This window comes from Carcharodon carcharias, chromosome 4 (assembly GCF_017639515.1).
Source record: "Carcharodon carcharias isolate sCarCar2 chromosome 4, sCarCar2.pri, whole genome shotgun sequence".
NCBI lineage: Eukaryota > Metazoa > Chordata > Chondrichthyes > Lamniformes > Lamnidae > Carcharodon > Carcharodon carcharias.
In genome coordinates this window covers 135,737,121-135,753,464 of record NC_054470.1, presented here as the reverse complement: position 1 = coordinate 135,753,464, position 16,344 = coordinate 135,737,121, and the positions used below count along the sequence as shown (strand labels likewise).

At 41.5% G+C, this 16,344-nt stretch overlaps 1 protein-coding gene across 1 annotated transcript in view; it reads right to left on the bottom strand.

Annotated features, from left to right (window-relative positions):
* The window catches only part of mctp1a (multiple C2 domains, transmembrane 1a), a 733,548-nt gene extending 719,801 nt beyond the window's left edge, over positions 1-13,747 (bottom strand). Inside the window, exon 1 of the mRNA XM_041186933.1 lies at positions 13,709-13,747. Coding sequence (XP_041042867.1) covers positions 13,709-13,732 — 24 coding nt within the window. The 5' untranslated portion in view covers positions 13,733-13,747. The remainder of the gene's footprint in view (positions 1-13,708) is intronic.
* Between the last annotated feature and the right edge of the window lie 2,597 nt (positions 13,748-16,344).

Sequence of the window (16,344 nt, the reverse complement as noted above, 5' to 3'; positions counted from 1 at the left end):
CAGAAATCAATTCAAGTATGGAGATGCTGCCAATCATTGAATCTTACAGCAAAGAAGGACATCAGAAACAGCTATTCTCCTGCTCTTTCCCCATAGCTCTGCAATTTTTGCCACTTCCAATTACTTTTTGAAAGTTAATATTGAGTCCACCACCCTGTTGGGCAGTGCATTCCACATCACAAGAAGTCATTGCGTAAAAAAATCCTCATCTCATTTTTTTTTATGCCAACTCCCTTCTATCAGTGTCCTCTGGTTACAAAATCCTTCTGCCAATGAAAAGGTTTCACCTTATTTACGCTATCAAAACTTTCATGATTTAAAACACCTCTGTTACATCTTCCCCTTAACCTATTCTGCATAATGGAGAACAATTCCAGTTTATCTAGACTCTCCACATAACTGAGATCCAAAAGTTTTGTGCCACTCTAGTAAATCTCCTCTGCATAAGGCGACCAGATTTTCAAAAGTCAAATCTGGGACACATTAATAATTATTCATAAATGTCTCCACTTAGCTTCATGGGTTGTATTATGATTTCAACAAATTAAATCAAGTTCTAGAACTTCCTAGCACATATTACAAGATGTTCAGGCTTTAATCTCAAAAACTGTAGATTTCCTTCTTCATGACCCCAAGGCCTGCCTTTGGTGAAGTTTTAAAGCAAATTGTGAGAAAACAAAGTTCATATTCGAATCAAGTTTGTTCAAACAATGAAAATAAAAATGAAAGGTTTGTATTGCTCAATAGGATTTTTTTTCTGGAAGTTAGGGAAGTCACTACACCGTCACATGTAGGGGACAAAAAAATATAACTTACATAAACAACAGCAAATACAAAACTGCAGGGACATTCAAGAGCCTTGTTTATTTTCATTTGCGGACTTCTAATAACTGATATTTTCAGCCAGAAGCTGGACTTTAAACTAACAAACACACCTCAAATGTGGGAGATTTTGTTTGCACCCAGAGCCATAAGCTGGAGAGATCTCGATCTTTCAATGAAAAGTTTGGTTGAATGTGTCACAGATCAACTGAATTTGCCTGTCATCTCTCTTAGCACTGATTGGTGCTATACCGATGGGTGTCCAACCACCTCAAGTGTGGCTCGTGGTTGGCGGACACTGCTGTCAATCTTCTGCCGTCACACTAGGCTGATTCCCTCCCAAATCTGGTTGTTGGTGAGAAGGATATCTGCACATGCGGGAGTGTCCCAGCTCAGGAGCTTAACATTTGGCAAGTGGGCAACATTCTGATTCCCAGGGTGCAACAGAGCACGTGAGGTTTTTTTTTGACTTGGCTTGCAGTTGTCATGAAGATATTAATGTATATAATATTATTAGAAATTATTTTAAATTGGATTTGTAGTAGGGTCTGTGCCTGTGGGTGTGTACGTGTGCACCTTAACTGGATTAAAGCCAGCTCGTCTGGGTGCTTTGATGTCTAGTAGTTTTGAGATGTTAAACAGTAAAGAAGTTAAGGTAAAGAGTACATTTGCATTTTGTTGAATAAACCATTCAAAGACTGGGGGTGAAATCTTGCACCTAACTAGGAGAGACAAAGCAATATGCTTATATTACTAATAAAATTGGTAGTATGAAAGGGGTTTTGTTTGAAGAGGTGGAATTTAAAGGGCCTGATGATACAATGAGAATTTACACTCAAAGGGAAGGCTGGTATATACAGAAAAGAGTTTTGTGTGTGAGTCAGAGGCTTGCTGCCTGTAAGCCTATAACTGTGAGAAGGAACTAAATTGAAAGAAACCTCATTTTGGATTTGTAAGACAAAATGTGCTTTGCTTAGTGTCTGTTTAAAGTCTATGGGTTTTTATTGCCTTGGGGAAGATTATCTGGGAGTACTTAATTTGGGGATTTGTTTGCAAGTTATTATGGTAGTAAACTATATACATGTGTATGTGTTCAAATTTGTTGTTAAATTAATAAATGTTTAATTTAATTTATATAAAAAACCTCTGGAGGCTTGATGATTTCATTCAGAATTTAGAGTTGCATCTCAAACATACAAATTGAAAATATAGGTTATGACAGCTGGTTAAAGTTTCCCTCTGGGATTTTAAATAACTCAGCCTTTTACAGCTGCTGTGTCATAGCAACAGGGGGTTCTTGGCAGGATAGTATTTGTAATTCCTTGGTTGGTTTGGAATTGGTGAATCTTAAGGTTATAAGTAAGAGAAGCACTTCGAATTCAGGAGTTGGTAAGGTTTTCTTTTGAAGTGGTGAGACTGCCAAGATGGCTTTGGCAATTGCTAAGATTTGTCTGGGAGCAGAAGATATAATGCATTAGGTTGCAAAAAAATAGCCAAAAGTAAGCTAACAAAATTGGCAGATAAGTTAAAATTGGGGTTACCTGTGGGGGCTAGGAAATCAGATATAGTTAAAAGTATAGTGCAGCATCTACAGTTGGAAGTGATACCTGACAGGAGTGAGTCACAGCTGGAGGTAGTTTGAAATGCAGAAGCTTGAATTTGAACAAGCAAAGGAACTGAAAAAATTTGAATTAGAAAAAAGAAATAGAAATGGCATTTAAAACGAAGCAAGCAGAAAGAAAGGAAGCTGCAACTGGAACTTCAGGAAAAAGAGAAAAATAATATCTGCTTAAAAGGCTGGAAGATAAAAAAAAAATCTCAGATTCTGAGGAGAGTTCTGATGATGAAAAAACCTTTAACTTAAAACCTAGTGGGAAGGTGTTTAGATTTGTACAAGCTCTTCCAAAGTTTGAGGAAAAAGATGTTGAAGCGTTCATTATTTCATTTGAGAAGATAGCTAAACAGATGAGATGGCCACAGGAGTACTGGATGTTATATTACATTCTAAGTTGCTGGGTAAAGCACATGAGATATATGCTTTGCTGTCTGAAGAGGTATCAGTGAATTATGATGTGGTGAAAAAGGCTATTTTGAGTGCATATGAATTAGTTCCTAAAGCATACAGGCAGAAATTTAAGAATATGAGAAAACAGCCTGGACAAACTTATACTGAATTTGAGAAAGTGAAACAAAGTAATTTTGACCGGTGGATACAGGGGTTAAAAATAGAGACAACACATGCAGCTCTTAGGGAAGTAATTCTTTTTGAAGAATTTACCCTTTGGTAGTGGGAACTCATGTGGAGGAACAGAGGGTTCAAAGTGTAAGACAAGCAGCAAAGATGTTTGCTGATTATAAGTTAGTTCATAGAGCTAAACTTTTTTTTATGTCACCCTTTCAAATTGGAAAAGGTTAGAAAGTAGGAAGGTGAAAGGAAGGTAGGTCGTCAGGGAAGAGGGGTGGCTAGGAATTCCCAGGAAGTTTTTTCTGAGAATAAAAAGGAAGGTGCTGAGGGTAGGGTTGACCATTCAAAAATTGAGGTGTTTTCATTGTAATAAGGTGGGGCACACAAAGTCTGTGTTGGAAATTACTGCGAAAATCTGTTGGAATTATTGGTGTACAGAGAAGTTCTGGAAGTAAAAGTACTGTGGGTTCTGAGGTTCAGGCACAGGAAAAACCAGTGGTTTGTGTATAGGTAAAACAGGGAGAATCAGTGATAGGTAAAGAAGTAGAAATGTATTCACAATTTACCCAAGAGAATTCTGAGGAGCAGGTTGCAGAAATGTTTCAAGACTTTGTGTGTGAAGGGAAAGTCTTTCAATGTGTACAGGGTGGAGTAGGTAGAGATATTAAAATTTTAAGAGACACGGTCTATTCAATCCTTATTGTTGTGGGGTAGTGATATTTGCTGTTCAGAGGGATTATTGCAGGAGCAGGTGATAATAAGTGGGGTTTATGGAGATGCCAATTCTATTCCATTGTGGAAGGTAAATTTAGAGAGCAAATGGAGGACAGGTGAAGTTATTGTTGGAATAGTGGAAAAATTGCCCATTGCAGGGGTTCAATTTATTCTGGGTAATGATAGAGCTGGATCACAAATGTGGGTGATGCTTAGGGCAGTTGAGCAGCCTGTAGAAATGTTTTCAACAATAGGTGTTACAGAAGGAGCACCCTGGATTGTTTCCTGATCAAAAAGCTCATTGGGAAGAAGATGCTAAACAAGGAGGGTAGGCAGCTCAAAGGCAAGAAAGTGGTGTTGAAATCCAATTAGCTGGCACTGTGTTTGATAGCATTGTTCAAGAGGAAAGATTTCAGGTCAATTCAACTGAAGTGTTTAATTCAAGGAGGCTAGTGGAGTTATAGAAAAAACAATTAAAGCAGTTATAGCAAAAAGCTTATTCAGAAACAGAAGCAAAATATATTTTAGTATTTTATTACCTTAAGGAAGATATTTTAATGAGAAAATGGAGGTTGGATTATGTCTCAGAAAATGAAAGCTGGAGGGAGATGCATCAGATTGTTATCCCATTAGGGTACAGAAATAAGATTCTGAGGATTGCTCATGAAATTCCAATGAGGGGACGTTTAGGAATTAGGAAAACACAGAAAAGATAGAGGGGTGTTTTTGGCAAGGATTGGATAGGGGTGTAGTCAAATTCTGTAGAAACTGTTATACATGTCCAGCAACAGGGAAACCACAAGCAGTGATTACGCCAGCGCCTTTAAATCCAAGACCAACATTTGAAGAACCTTTTACTAGGGTGATGATTGATTGTGTAGGACCCCTCCCTAAGACTAAAAATAGAAATTGATACTTACTGACAATAACGGATGTGTCTACCAGGTTTCCTGAAGGGATACCTATAAGAAATATTACAACTAAGATGATTGTGGAGGAATTATTAAAACATTTTTGCAAGATATGGTTTACCTAAGGAAATACAATCAGATCAGGGGTCAAATTTCATATCACAGCTGTTTAAGGAAGTAATAAACTGTTTTATCCTCAAATTGTTCAAGTCAACAGCATATCATCTGGAGTCACAAGAAGCTTTGGAAAGATGGTATCAAACTTTAAAAAACATGATGCGAGCATACTGTCAGGATTATGCACAGGGTTGGAATAGGGGAATTCCATTCCTGTTATTTGCTATTAGAGATGCTCCTAATGCATCAACTAGTTTTAGCCCTATTGAACTAGTTCATGGTCATGAGGCAAGGGGGCCACTGAAATAAATTCATGAGAAATTGGTGGGTCAAAATTCAGAAACTATTCTCTTGGATTACTCATCAAATTTCAGGGAAAGATTGAATAGAGCATGTGAGTTGGCTAGGGAACATTTAAAGTGTTGAAAGTGAAGGCCAAAGCTCGCAGTTTTGTGTTTGGAGAGAAAGTATTGGTTTTGTTAGCAGTACTAGGTGATTCATTAAATGGAAGATTTAGTGGGCCTTGCAGGATTGAAAAGGAATTGAAGTAAATTATTTAATAAATACTCCAAATAGAAGAAAAAAAGCAGAGGGTGTGTCATATAAATATGCTCAAGAAGTGCTTTTACAGGGAACAGGGACAAAAAGAGGTATTAGTGATGGCGGATGATGAGCAAGAGATAGAAGTGCAGGTCTCTGAAATTGATTTTCCTCTAATCAAATTGGATAATGAGAGGGTGCTTGAAAATTTAAATTAAATATTGAGTTATCTTCCAAGCAAGTGTCAAGGTGATTTGGAAAAAATACTGCAGCCTCACAAACCTATTTGTGGGAATAAATTGGAAAGACAGATTTAGCTATACATGATGTCTCTGTACAGGTTTTATCTTCAATAAGGCAACATCCTTATAGATTAAATCCAGCAAAGTTATCACAAGTACAAAAATAAATTGATTTCATGCTTCAGAATGACAGCATTGAGTCTCGTTACAGTAATTGGAGTTCGCCTATTGTGCTGGTACCGAAACCGTATGGAACACAAAGACTATGTGTGGACTATTGAAAGGCAAATGCAGTGACAAAGTGAATTCATCTCCTATACCACGGTTGGAAGATTGCATTGAGAAAGTGGGGCAATCTAAATTTATCACAAAGATTGACTTGCTAAAAGGATATTGGCAGATACTGTTGTTGGAGAGAGCAAAGGAGATATCGGCTTTTGTAATGCCAAGTGAAATATATCAGTTTAAAGTCCCGCCATTTGGTACGAAGAATGCATCTGCAGCATTTCAAAGACTGGCAAACAAAGTAATTGCAGGTCTAAGCAATTGTGCTGTTCATATTGATGATCTAATAGTTCCCAGTCCTACGTGCGAGGAGCATTTACAGCATCTGGAAGGATTGTTTTCTCTATTACAAGAAGCCAATTTGGTGATGAACTTAGCTTAAAGTGAATTTGCAAAAACGCAAGTTACGTATCTAGGCTATACCATTGAACATGGTAAGGTGGCTCAGAGAGATGTGAAAGACAAGGCTATCGTGGATTTCCCAAAATGAGAAGTTTTGAGATTTCTGGACATGAGTGGATTTTACCGGAAATTTGTACCAAATTTTAGCCAAGTGGTTGCTCCACTGACTGAACTATTAAAAAGGAACAAGAAGTTTCAATGGACTCTGGAGTGTCAGAAGTCATTTGATAGTTTGAAAACTGTATCAATTATGCCAAACAATTCAAGTTGGCCATGGATGCAAGCGATGTAGGTATTGGGGCTGTACTGTTACAAGAATATGACACTGGAATTGAAAAACCAATAGAGTATTTTTCAAGGAAGCTGAATGTACAACAGAGAAGATATTCAACGATCAAAAAAGAGACCTTGGGTTTGGTGTTAGCATTGCAGCATTTTGAAATTTATGTTGCAATTCATCAGAAACAATTGTTTATACTACCGCAATGCTTTGAAGTTTTCAGGCAAATTTCAAGTCAAAAGTGCAAGACTTTTCAGGTGGAATCTATTATTACAACCATTTAATCTACGGATTATACATGTTGTGGGTAGAGAAAATTTGGTCACAAATGCATTATCAAGAGTTTGAAGCTTAAGGGAAGATTGTACATTAAAAAAAAACCTGGGGCAGAATCTTCCGGTCAGTGAGTGGGGGTGGGCCCGACACGCTGATGCGTAAAACGACGCACGATGACGTTGGGCGTGTACCGACGTCATCTCGCGCCATCACGATATTTCATTCGGTCGACGTGCACTGGAGTCAGCTGCGCATCCACCAAAATATTAAGGGCCTGTTACAGCCATTAAGAAATTAATTCAAGCATTTAAGAATGCTGCCCCTCCAACCTTAAGGTGGGTAGGCAGGCGAAAAGCCCAGGCGGCCTTCGTATTTTTCAGGAAACCTCACCCACAGGCGGGATGAGGTTTCCTGAAGCTTTTATAAAATAAATACATTTTCCCACCTTTACAAACATGAACCAACTCATGTGACACAGTTACATGAGGAGACATGTTTGAATACATTTTTAAGTTGATTCTTTAATTATTTACATATCCATTCAATCTCCCTGAGGCAGCTCTATGCTTTGGGGAGATAGCTGCACTCTTTTGCACGTATGCGCAAAAGAATGCTAGCCCGAACTCTCCCTCCTCCCCCCGTCTGCACATGTAGCGCTTGAGCGCTACCGGCCGCATATTACGCTGGGTGAGCCTTAATTAACCCGCCCGCATAAAATGGCAGCAATCAGCTCTGCCCCCGCTCCCGTCCAGTCCACCCACCATAGGAAAAATCCAGGCCCTGGAGACTGAACTGGAATGATTTCTGTTGATACCAAGATCTTGTTTATATTTATTATGTTAATGCATGCATCTGATAGTGTAATAAGTATAGGAGATAGTGTGAGTGTTATTAAAAAATGAAGCATTCTTTTAGAATTATGACAGTTCATTATTTAATAGGGAGGGAAAAGTCAGGAAGATATTAATGTATATAATATTATTAGAAATTATTTTAAATTGGACTTGTAAGCAGGGTCTGTTTCTGTGAGTGAGTGTGTGTCTTAATTGGATTAAAGCCACCTAGTCTGGGTGGTTTGATGTCTAGTAGTTTTGAGAAGTTGAACAGTAAGGAAGTTAAGGTAAAGAGTACATTTGCATTTTGTGGAATAAACCATTCAAAGACTGGGAGTGAAATCTTGCACCTAGCTAGGAGACACCAAGCAATATGCTTATATTACTAATAAAATTGGTACTATGAAAGGGGTTTTATTGTTAGAAGAGGTGGAGTTTAAAAGGGCCTAGTGATAATGAGAATTTTCATTCAAAGAAAAGAGTTCTGTGTGAGCCAGAGGCATGTCGCCTATAAGCCTACAACTGTGCGAAGGAACTAAATTGAAAGGAACTTCATTTGGAATTTGTAAGACAAAATGCACTTTGCCTGGTGTCTGTTTAAAGTCTATAACTGGCAGTGATTTATTTGGGGGTTTGTTTAAAAGTTATTATGGTAGTAATTTGCAGACGTGTCTATGTGTTTAAATTTGTTGTTAAATTAATAAATGTTTAATTTAATTTATATAAAACACCTCCAGAGGCTTGGTGGTTTCATTTCTGAATTCAAAGCTGCATCTCAAACATAGCAATTGAAAATATAGGTTATGATGATTGTTTAAAGTTCCCGCTGGGATTTTAAATAACTCAGCTTCTACCAACTGCTGTGTCATAACAGTAAATGGAGGGCAAGGAGCAGGGTAAAGTGGAGGGGAGCGGAAGTGCAGAGACGCTGGTGCTGTGCGAAAGGTAAATTGCAGAATCATCCTAGGCCTCGGATCGAGGAAACCCACCCCCCATGATTGATGTTGATGGCATGAGGGGATTGCACAATGAGGAGGGAATGAGAGGGGTCAGCAGCAATGGCAGGGTATGGCTTTCAAAGGCACCTCCCCCTGCCCCCCCCAACACACTGGGAGTCCGCAAGCAAACATGTCAGGGTCTGTCTGTCAAGTCCTGCATGGCAAGTCCCCTGCCCACCACCAAACCCACCACAGGGGAGGGCACAAGATTCCACCTTTTCTCCAGACTGACATTAGGCTGACTGGCCTGTGATTGTTTAAAAAAATAGTTTAAAAAATGTAGAGGAAGAAACCTGTCAGAGGTGCAATATTTGCTACACACTAATTTTCTGGCACCATTCCCATATCTTAAGGGGGAATGGAAAATTTTGGACGGAGCCTCTGTTACATTTACTTCCTTCAGCAACCCAAAATGAATTCTATACAGACCAGCCAACCCAAAATTAATTTTATACAGACTAGATGTCACTATAGCTTGTTTTTTTTCCCCAAACACTCTCTCCAAATGTAAGATATGCTACAAAATAGTTATTTTCTTCCTCCAAAGTGAAAGCAAAAGAATGCTTGGTCTAATAGATTTCATGAAGCAGTGTGGTTGCAAATGGCTCATCATATTTGAAATTTTACATTTTTGTACTGCCAGCAGTAAATGTTTTCCTCTGATGAGCCGCTGTACATAAAAAGGGACATCTAGGGCAATTTAATCAATAAACACTTACTCTTGTAGGATTTGCAGACCTTGCCAAGCCATTGAGATAAACTGATATTTCAAAGCTGTTCTGCACATAATGCACAAGCCTGAGCACAAGTTTCCACTTGTGTGCTGAATTCTCCACTTCATGAGAAAGTCATCCAAAAATGTCTAAACTAGGCATAAAGGCTATCTTTAATAAAGGCTAGATTGGAAATCACAGAAGCAAGCGGAAACAATGTTAAGGTATTAAATTAATTTTCATTCAACACAAAAAAATGTAAAAATTTAAAACCTGATCTCACACTCCTTCCCCACACCAGGTCGCTATCCTGCCTCCATTTCTCAGATTTAGCATAAGATGGCTGAAACCAGCTAACAAATATGGATAGACAGTAAGGAAGCAAAAGCTACCAGTAATAATCTGGCTAAAACCTCAACTTGTTCAGATTCAAAAGACTTGCTGATCAAATAATTCTTGAAAAGAAAAAACTATTTTTGCAGGGCTGTGAGATCAGCAAGGATGGGTACCCTGCCGACTCTTCAGGTGACAGGGTGGGAAACCCTGCCATCCAAAAAATCTTGCCCATGGAGAAGCATCTGTAACTTTGTAGATGGATGGCTGAGTCATCTTTCTCATCAATATTTATCCACGGGCTTGAATTTTACCCTTGGTGGGTGCACATGATCGACAGGCCCAGGACCGGTTGGGAAACATGCCCCCAACCGCGACTTCACGCAGGCTGGCCAATTAAGGTCCACCAATCGTGAAACACGTCTTCCCAAATGGTCAGGAAGGGCTGGGCGGGAGCCTATCGGGCACCGAGCCTAATGGCTGCCAGGCAGCGGTTTAAAAACAGCAGAGGCAGCTTCTTGGAGGCTGCCAGAGTAGAATCATATATTCTGAGTTCTAGAGAGTGAAGCTATGGCCTCAACAACGGTTGGAGATACCAAGCTGCTGGACAGGTCAGGTGGGCACTTGGCCTCCCAGTTTTCAGACGAGTGCCTCATGGTGCTCTTGGAGGAGGTGGTTGCCAGCAGGGACACCATCGTTCCCAGAGATGGAAGGAGGAGGCCACCGCAACAGACAAAAAAAGCTTGGGAGGAGGTGGTAGCCGAGGTCAGCAGCCACAATGTTGTGCGGTGCACATGGGTGCAGTGTTGCAAAAGGTTCAACGACCTGCTGCACTTGGGCGAGTACCATATTGGCATGGATCAGTGTGGAGAAGTATTAAGGGCTGGGGGCCCCCCTGTGGAGCTCAGGGGGTTAGAGTCTGAGGGCCAGTTGTCAATGACGCCGGAGCTGGCCAAGGGGATGAGCCCTGGCTGTGTGGACTGAGTGCCTTGCAACTCAAGGGCCGTGACTTGGATGTGCCCTGCAAGATGTTCCTCAGGTGGGGGTGGCCAGGACTTTGGGTTGAAACGAAAGGGTCATTTCAGACATCCAGGATGGAGGTGTCAGCCCTGGCATGAGGTGGAAGCAGATCTTTGGTAATTGAAGGAGCATTGGATTAAGGCGTCCCTGCCTCCCTGGAAGTTACCAAAGTCTGCTTCCACGCTCTCAGCATTCTCCTCACCGTGCTCCTATTTGGACTCACTACTGGATTCATCCTCTGTGTTCTGTGGAGTTGCCTCAAGATCCTCTTCCTCCAGTGGGTCCTCCTTCCCATTGCCAGATTGTGGAAAGCGCAGCATGCAACCACTATCAGTGACACCTGCTCTGTGGGATATTGTAGAGCTCCCCCTGAACAGTCCAGGCATTGGAAGCACTTCTTCAGAAGATCTATAGTCCTCTCTATCACCGCCCTTGTGGAGACATGATTCCAATTATAACACTGCTCTGCCTCTGTTCTTGGGTGGCAGAGAGGCGTCACAAGCCACCTTTTCAACTAATAGCTGTTGTCACCCAACAGCCATCCACCCAGTCAGGCTGGAGCACTGAATAGCCTCGGCACCTGGGAGTGTCTTAGGATGTATGCGTCATGGGAGCTGCCAGGGTACCTTGCACAGGCTTGCAGAATCTGCGTCCTGTGGTCATACACCATCTGGACGTTCACTGAGTTGAATCCCTTCCTGTTGACGAAGGCACCTGGCTGACCCGCTGGCGCCTTGATGGCCACATGAGTGCAGTCGATTGTACCCTGGATGCGAGGAACCCAGCAATCGCTGCAAACCCTCTGGCTCGCACAGCCTGGCTGGCCTCACCAGGTGGAAATGAATAAATGTCATTACCCGCTTGAACAGAGCTTCTGTCACCAGCATGACAAAACTGTGGACAGCTGATTGGCAGACTCCATAAAGATTCCCCACTGACCGCTGGAAAGAGCCGAAAGCATAGAAGTTGAGGACCACTGTGACTTTCAGAGCAACTGGCATGGTGTTTCCACCTACAAGTTTGGAGGTGATCTCAGGCCCAATCATCTCACAAATGGAGGTCGCTGTCTCCCTGGAGAGGCGGCACCTCCTTCGGCATTGCATCTTGAGTAGCTGCATCGCTACCTGTAAATCCTGGCGGTAGTATAATGGCATCTTCTGCAGCCCCTTCCTCCTTGGGCTATCTGCTGGCCCTGTGTCCCTTGTGCCTGCGCCTCTCCTCCCACAAGTCGCTCGCCTGGCCTCCTCTCCCTTCTGCCCCTCTCTTCCTCCTCCTCAGAGGTGCCTTCAGTGGAGAGCACAATCCCCATTACCAGGTATACAGAAGGCTGTCTGATACCTGGAAGGATCCACATAGTCAAAATCCTCCGGGGGCCTTGGAGACACAATTGAGTCCTGAAATGGAACCTGGAAATGCTAAGAATGAAACTCAGAACGGAGATGAAGCTGTCAAGTTCCCAGTAGCAAACTTTCTCCTAAACTCCTCAATACTCACAATGGCAATGCTGCTGACCCTTTTTATCCCGACCATGAATGAGGTTTTGCAAAATGTGGGCTGTCCACCTGCCTGTTTTTCCTGTGCAACAAGCGCAAAATCACATGGGCAATGTAAAATCTGGATCAAATGGATTTTTAATGGCCTTAAGTGGCCTTTTAATTGATGGTGGGTGCAGCTCAGACACCAGCGTATGCCCGCCGACCTGAAGATTGCACACATGCAGGATGTCAGGATGCTCGCCCGATGTCTTCTTGCGCGATTTTACGCCCGATCGGGTCGTGCACGTGACCGCCCGCTAGGCGTAAAATTCTGCCCATGGTGTTTGTCATCTCTTACCTTTCATCTGAATTGCTAACATCTTGATTTACAACATTCGTGTTCTATTATCTCACTATGAACACTGTTCTCAAAAGCTTCCTGTGTGCCAGAAGGTGAAACCAATCACTTAAATGCCTCATAGATAAAACTGTAAAGTCAATTCTGACAAAGTACTGGCATACTAACTAGAGTGCTGCTGACCTTACTAAACTTTACTTCTTAAAACTGTGTTGTGTTTCCCACAAAAGCGGGATGGTTTTTCCTCTGTAATTCTGCTCCAAATTTTGTGCAATAATGGTGAAATAGTGGGGAAAATTGAATAGCCCTGGAAATGAAAATACTGCAGGATGTAAAATAGGCAACCAATCCACTACTGTGAATTTTTCACCCAATAGTAAAATTACAAATTCACCCCAATGACAAGTAACTCGGAAAAATGGGTGAGTCATGGCAAGCTGTAGAAGTCCTACCCTAACTCTCCTGGATTGGAAAAAGCTGATCCATTCTTTTCAACATCACAATCATTGAACAGCGCAAGTTTTTCATTTGTGATCCTGTTGCTGTTGGCAGCAACCCATTGTCACAGTCAATGGTCAACTCATAGCAATTTCCCCTGTTCCTGAGCTTTATGGAAAGGAACATGCAGATTCACAGCATGCAGATCAGAGATAACGCTACTGCTCAATCATCTAGTGCTATGCCCTCCAATTTTCTTCACTTATCTCCTAAGGGTACTGATTCTTGTTGTGGCGCAGCTTGTGGGTTTCCCAAGTGGCTTTCTTCAAGTGCGAGCTAAGGCAGTTAATGTATAGTAAGATATTTTCCCATGGAAGGTTTGAGAGCTGAGTCTAACTTCATTATCATATGTTGTCCACTAAGCCTTACTTTCCAACATGGGTTATTGGCTCATAAGCAACAGCAAGAACTCTAGCTGGTATTCCTCTCTCTAGTCCAAGGGTGCAGAGACAAATCCCAGTTGAAAGGAGCTAACTCAGCGCACACTTAGAGCCTTCCTAAATTGCACATACAGTACCTCATGGGGAAATTGGAGGAGCTATTTTTCTACTTTACTTTAGCATGCACTGCACAAGAAGTCTGAAACCATAAAAAATCCACAAACAAATCATACACAAGCAAGACAAATCATCAACAAAAAGGCTAACAACTCCATAATTCAGTTACACCTAGTTACAGGAATCTAACTATAAATTGCAATACTTACAAGATGTTCGTTGCAACTGGGCATTCTGGAATCTTCTACAATCAGTGAAGATCCAAGATAGCTGGTTGAATCATCCTGAAAGAAAACAGATCATGTTTCAATATTTCAAGAATATAGTGAGCACTCTGAAGTCTTGACCTGACACAGATGTTATGCTGGCACATCTAATAGCTAGGTTCAAATCCAGTTTCATCAATACCAGCTGCTGTCAGTGCTTTGCATAGACAATACAGAGTTTTGTTTCTGTCCTTTATAATTATTCCCACCTTCATCACCTAAAAATATCATTAATTCAGCAACTTAAACCATCCTTTGATCATTGCATGATATTTTTTGTTCTAAAACATGGAGCATGCATAGAAGAAAGAAGACACAAAGGCCTGGATTCTCCTCCATGGGTGGGCTTGAGTGGTGATCCTAAAGCCAGCTCACATCACATTTTTCATCAAGGAGCCAGATAAAGCAGCTATCTTGGAGGCATCAACCAGCGGAGGCACTGTAGGAAAATCCGCAAAAATGTGTCTTCAAAATGGAGGCAGAAGCCAGACTGAACTATGGGATACTAAATGACTGTAAATGCTTATAACAATAAAGCATTTTCACAAAAAATGCAGAAGCATATGTCATCAAGGCCATAGATCCAAATATAGCTCAGAAGAAGAGATAAGCATGTTACCCTCTAAATGAAAACAAAACTCCAAGGGGATAAAAAAAAACAAGGGATATCAAATCAATAGCTCATTTTACCTCTCTCCAGAAATCAGGAGAAGAAAATTTCCAAAGTGGGCAGTAAGTGGAGAGCACAGACGGAAGTTAAAAGAGCGTGAAAAAGGGATGAGACCGAGAGTAGGATTGAAAGTTTAAAGAACTCGAGATGTGGCAAGACAGAGTGAAGCCGGAGAGTTAAAACAGCACGAGAAGGGGTGAGACTGAGAAAAGCACAGTAAATTCGAAGTATACATAGGAATTATTCTAAATTAAGATAATAATTAAAATAAATTAGTAAATACTGTAGTAAATGCATAATATAAAAGTATAAGGTATGTCAGTGCAGCTTGGCCACGTGGAATGTGCATATTGCAGGACGTGGGAAGTCACGCAGGCACAAAGTGCCCTCGATGACTACATCTGCAGAAAGTGTCACCAGCTGCAAAAATTTGAGCTCCAAGTTGCGGAGCTTGAGCAGGGGCAGAAATCACTGTGGTGCATCCACAAGGCTGAGGATTACGTGGATAGCATGTTTAGAGAGGTGGTCACACTGCAGCTAAGGAGTAAACATGCAGAGAGGGAATGGGTGACTGCCAGAGTATCTAAGAGAAACAAGTAGGTAGTGCAGGAATCCCCTGAGGTGGTGTAGGGGGGAATGTAAGGAAAAACTTTTTTACCCAGAGGGTGGTGACAGTCTAGAATGCACCACCAAGGAGGGAGGTGGAGGCGGGTTGCCTCACAACATTTAAGTAGTACCTGGATGAGCACTTGGCACGTCATAGCATTCGAGGCTATGGGCCAAGTGCTGGTAAATGGGATTAGGTAGGTAAGTCAGGTGTTTCTCACGTGTCGGTGCAGACTCGATAGGCCGAAGGACCTCTTCTGCACTGTGATTCTGTGAAAGGTATAATAACATTGATTAGTGTAGGATATAGACCACCAACTAGAGGAGGGGTTGTGGAAAAACAAATTTGCAAAGAAATTACGGAAAGGTGCAAGAGTTGTAGAGTAATCATAATAGGGAACTTCAATTATCCAAATATAGACTGGGATAGGAATAGTACAAAAGGACAAGAAGCGCGAGAGTTCCTGGAATGTGTTGAAGATAATTTACTACAGCAGAATGTTTCCAGTCCAACGAGAGGGCAGGCACTTTTGGACCTGGTTCAGGGGAATGAGTTGGTCCAAGTGGATCAAATGTCAGTGAAAGAGCCGCTAGGGGACAGTGACCACTGTATTATTAGGTTGAGGTTAATCATGGAAAAGGACAGAGAACAATCCAGAGCAGGGATAATTAATTGGGGGAAAGCCAACTTCATTGGGATGGCAATGCACCTGAGTCTAGTGAGTTGGAATCAAATGTTGGCAGAAAATACAGGGACTGAACAATGAGCCACCTTCAAAGAAAAAGTATTGCAGGCAATGTATATTCCCTCAAAGGGGAAAGGATGGACATATGAATACAGAGCACCCTGGATGATGAGAGAGATAGAGGTAAAGATGAAAAGGAAGAAGTGTGTGTATGACAGATGTCAGGTAGAAAATACAATGGAGAATCAAGCTGAATATAGAAGGGCTAGAGAGGAAGTGAAGAAGCAAATAAGAAAAGCAAGGAGAGAGCAGGAAAAGAGGCTGGCAGTGAACATAAAAGGGATCCCAATGTCTTCCATAAGCATATAAATAAAAAAGAGCGGTAAAAGAGAAGGGCCAATTAGGGGCAAAAAAAGGGATTTGCATGTGGAGGCTGGAGAAATATCAGAGGTGTTGAACACGTACTTTGCATCTGTTTTTACAAAGGAAGGGGTTGCTGCTCAGGCTGAGGTGAGAGAGGTGGTAGAAGAATTTACAAACGAGAGGAAGGAGGTGTTGGAAAGGCTATCTTTACTTAAAATAGGTAAGATACCAGGACCGGATTAGATGCATCCAAG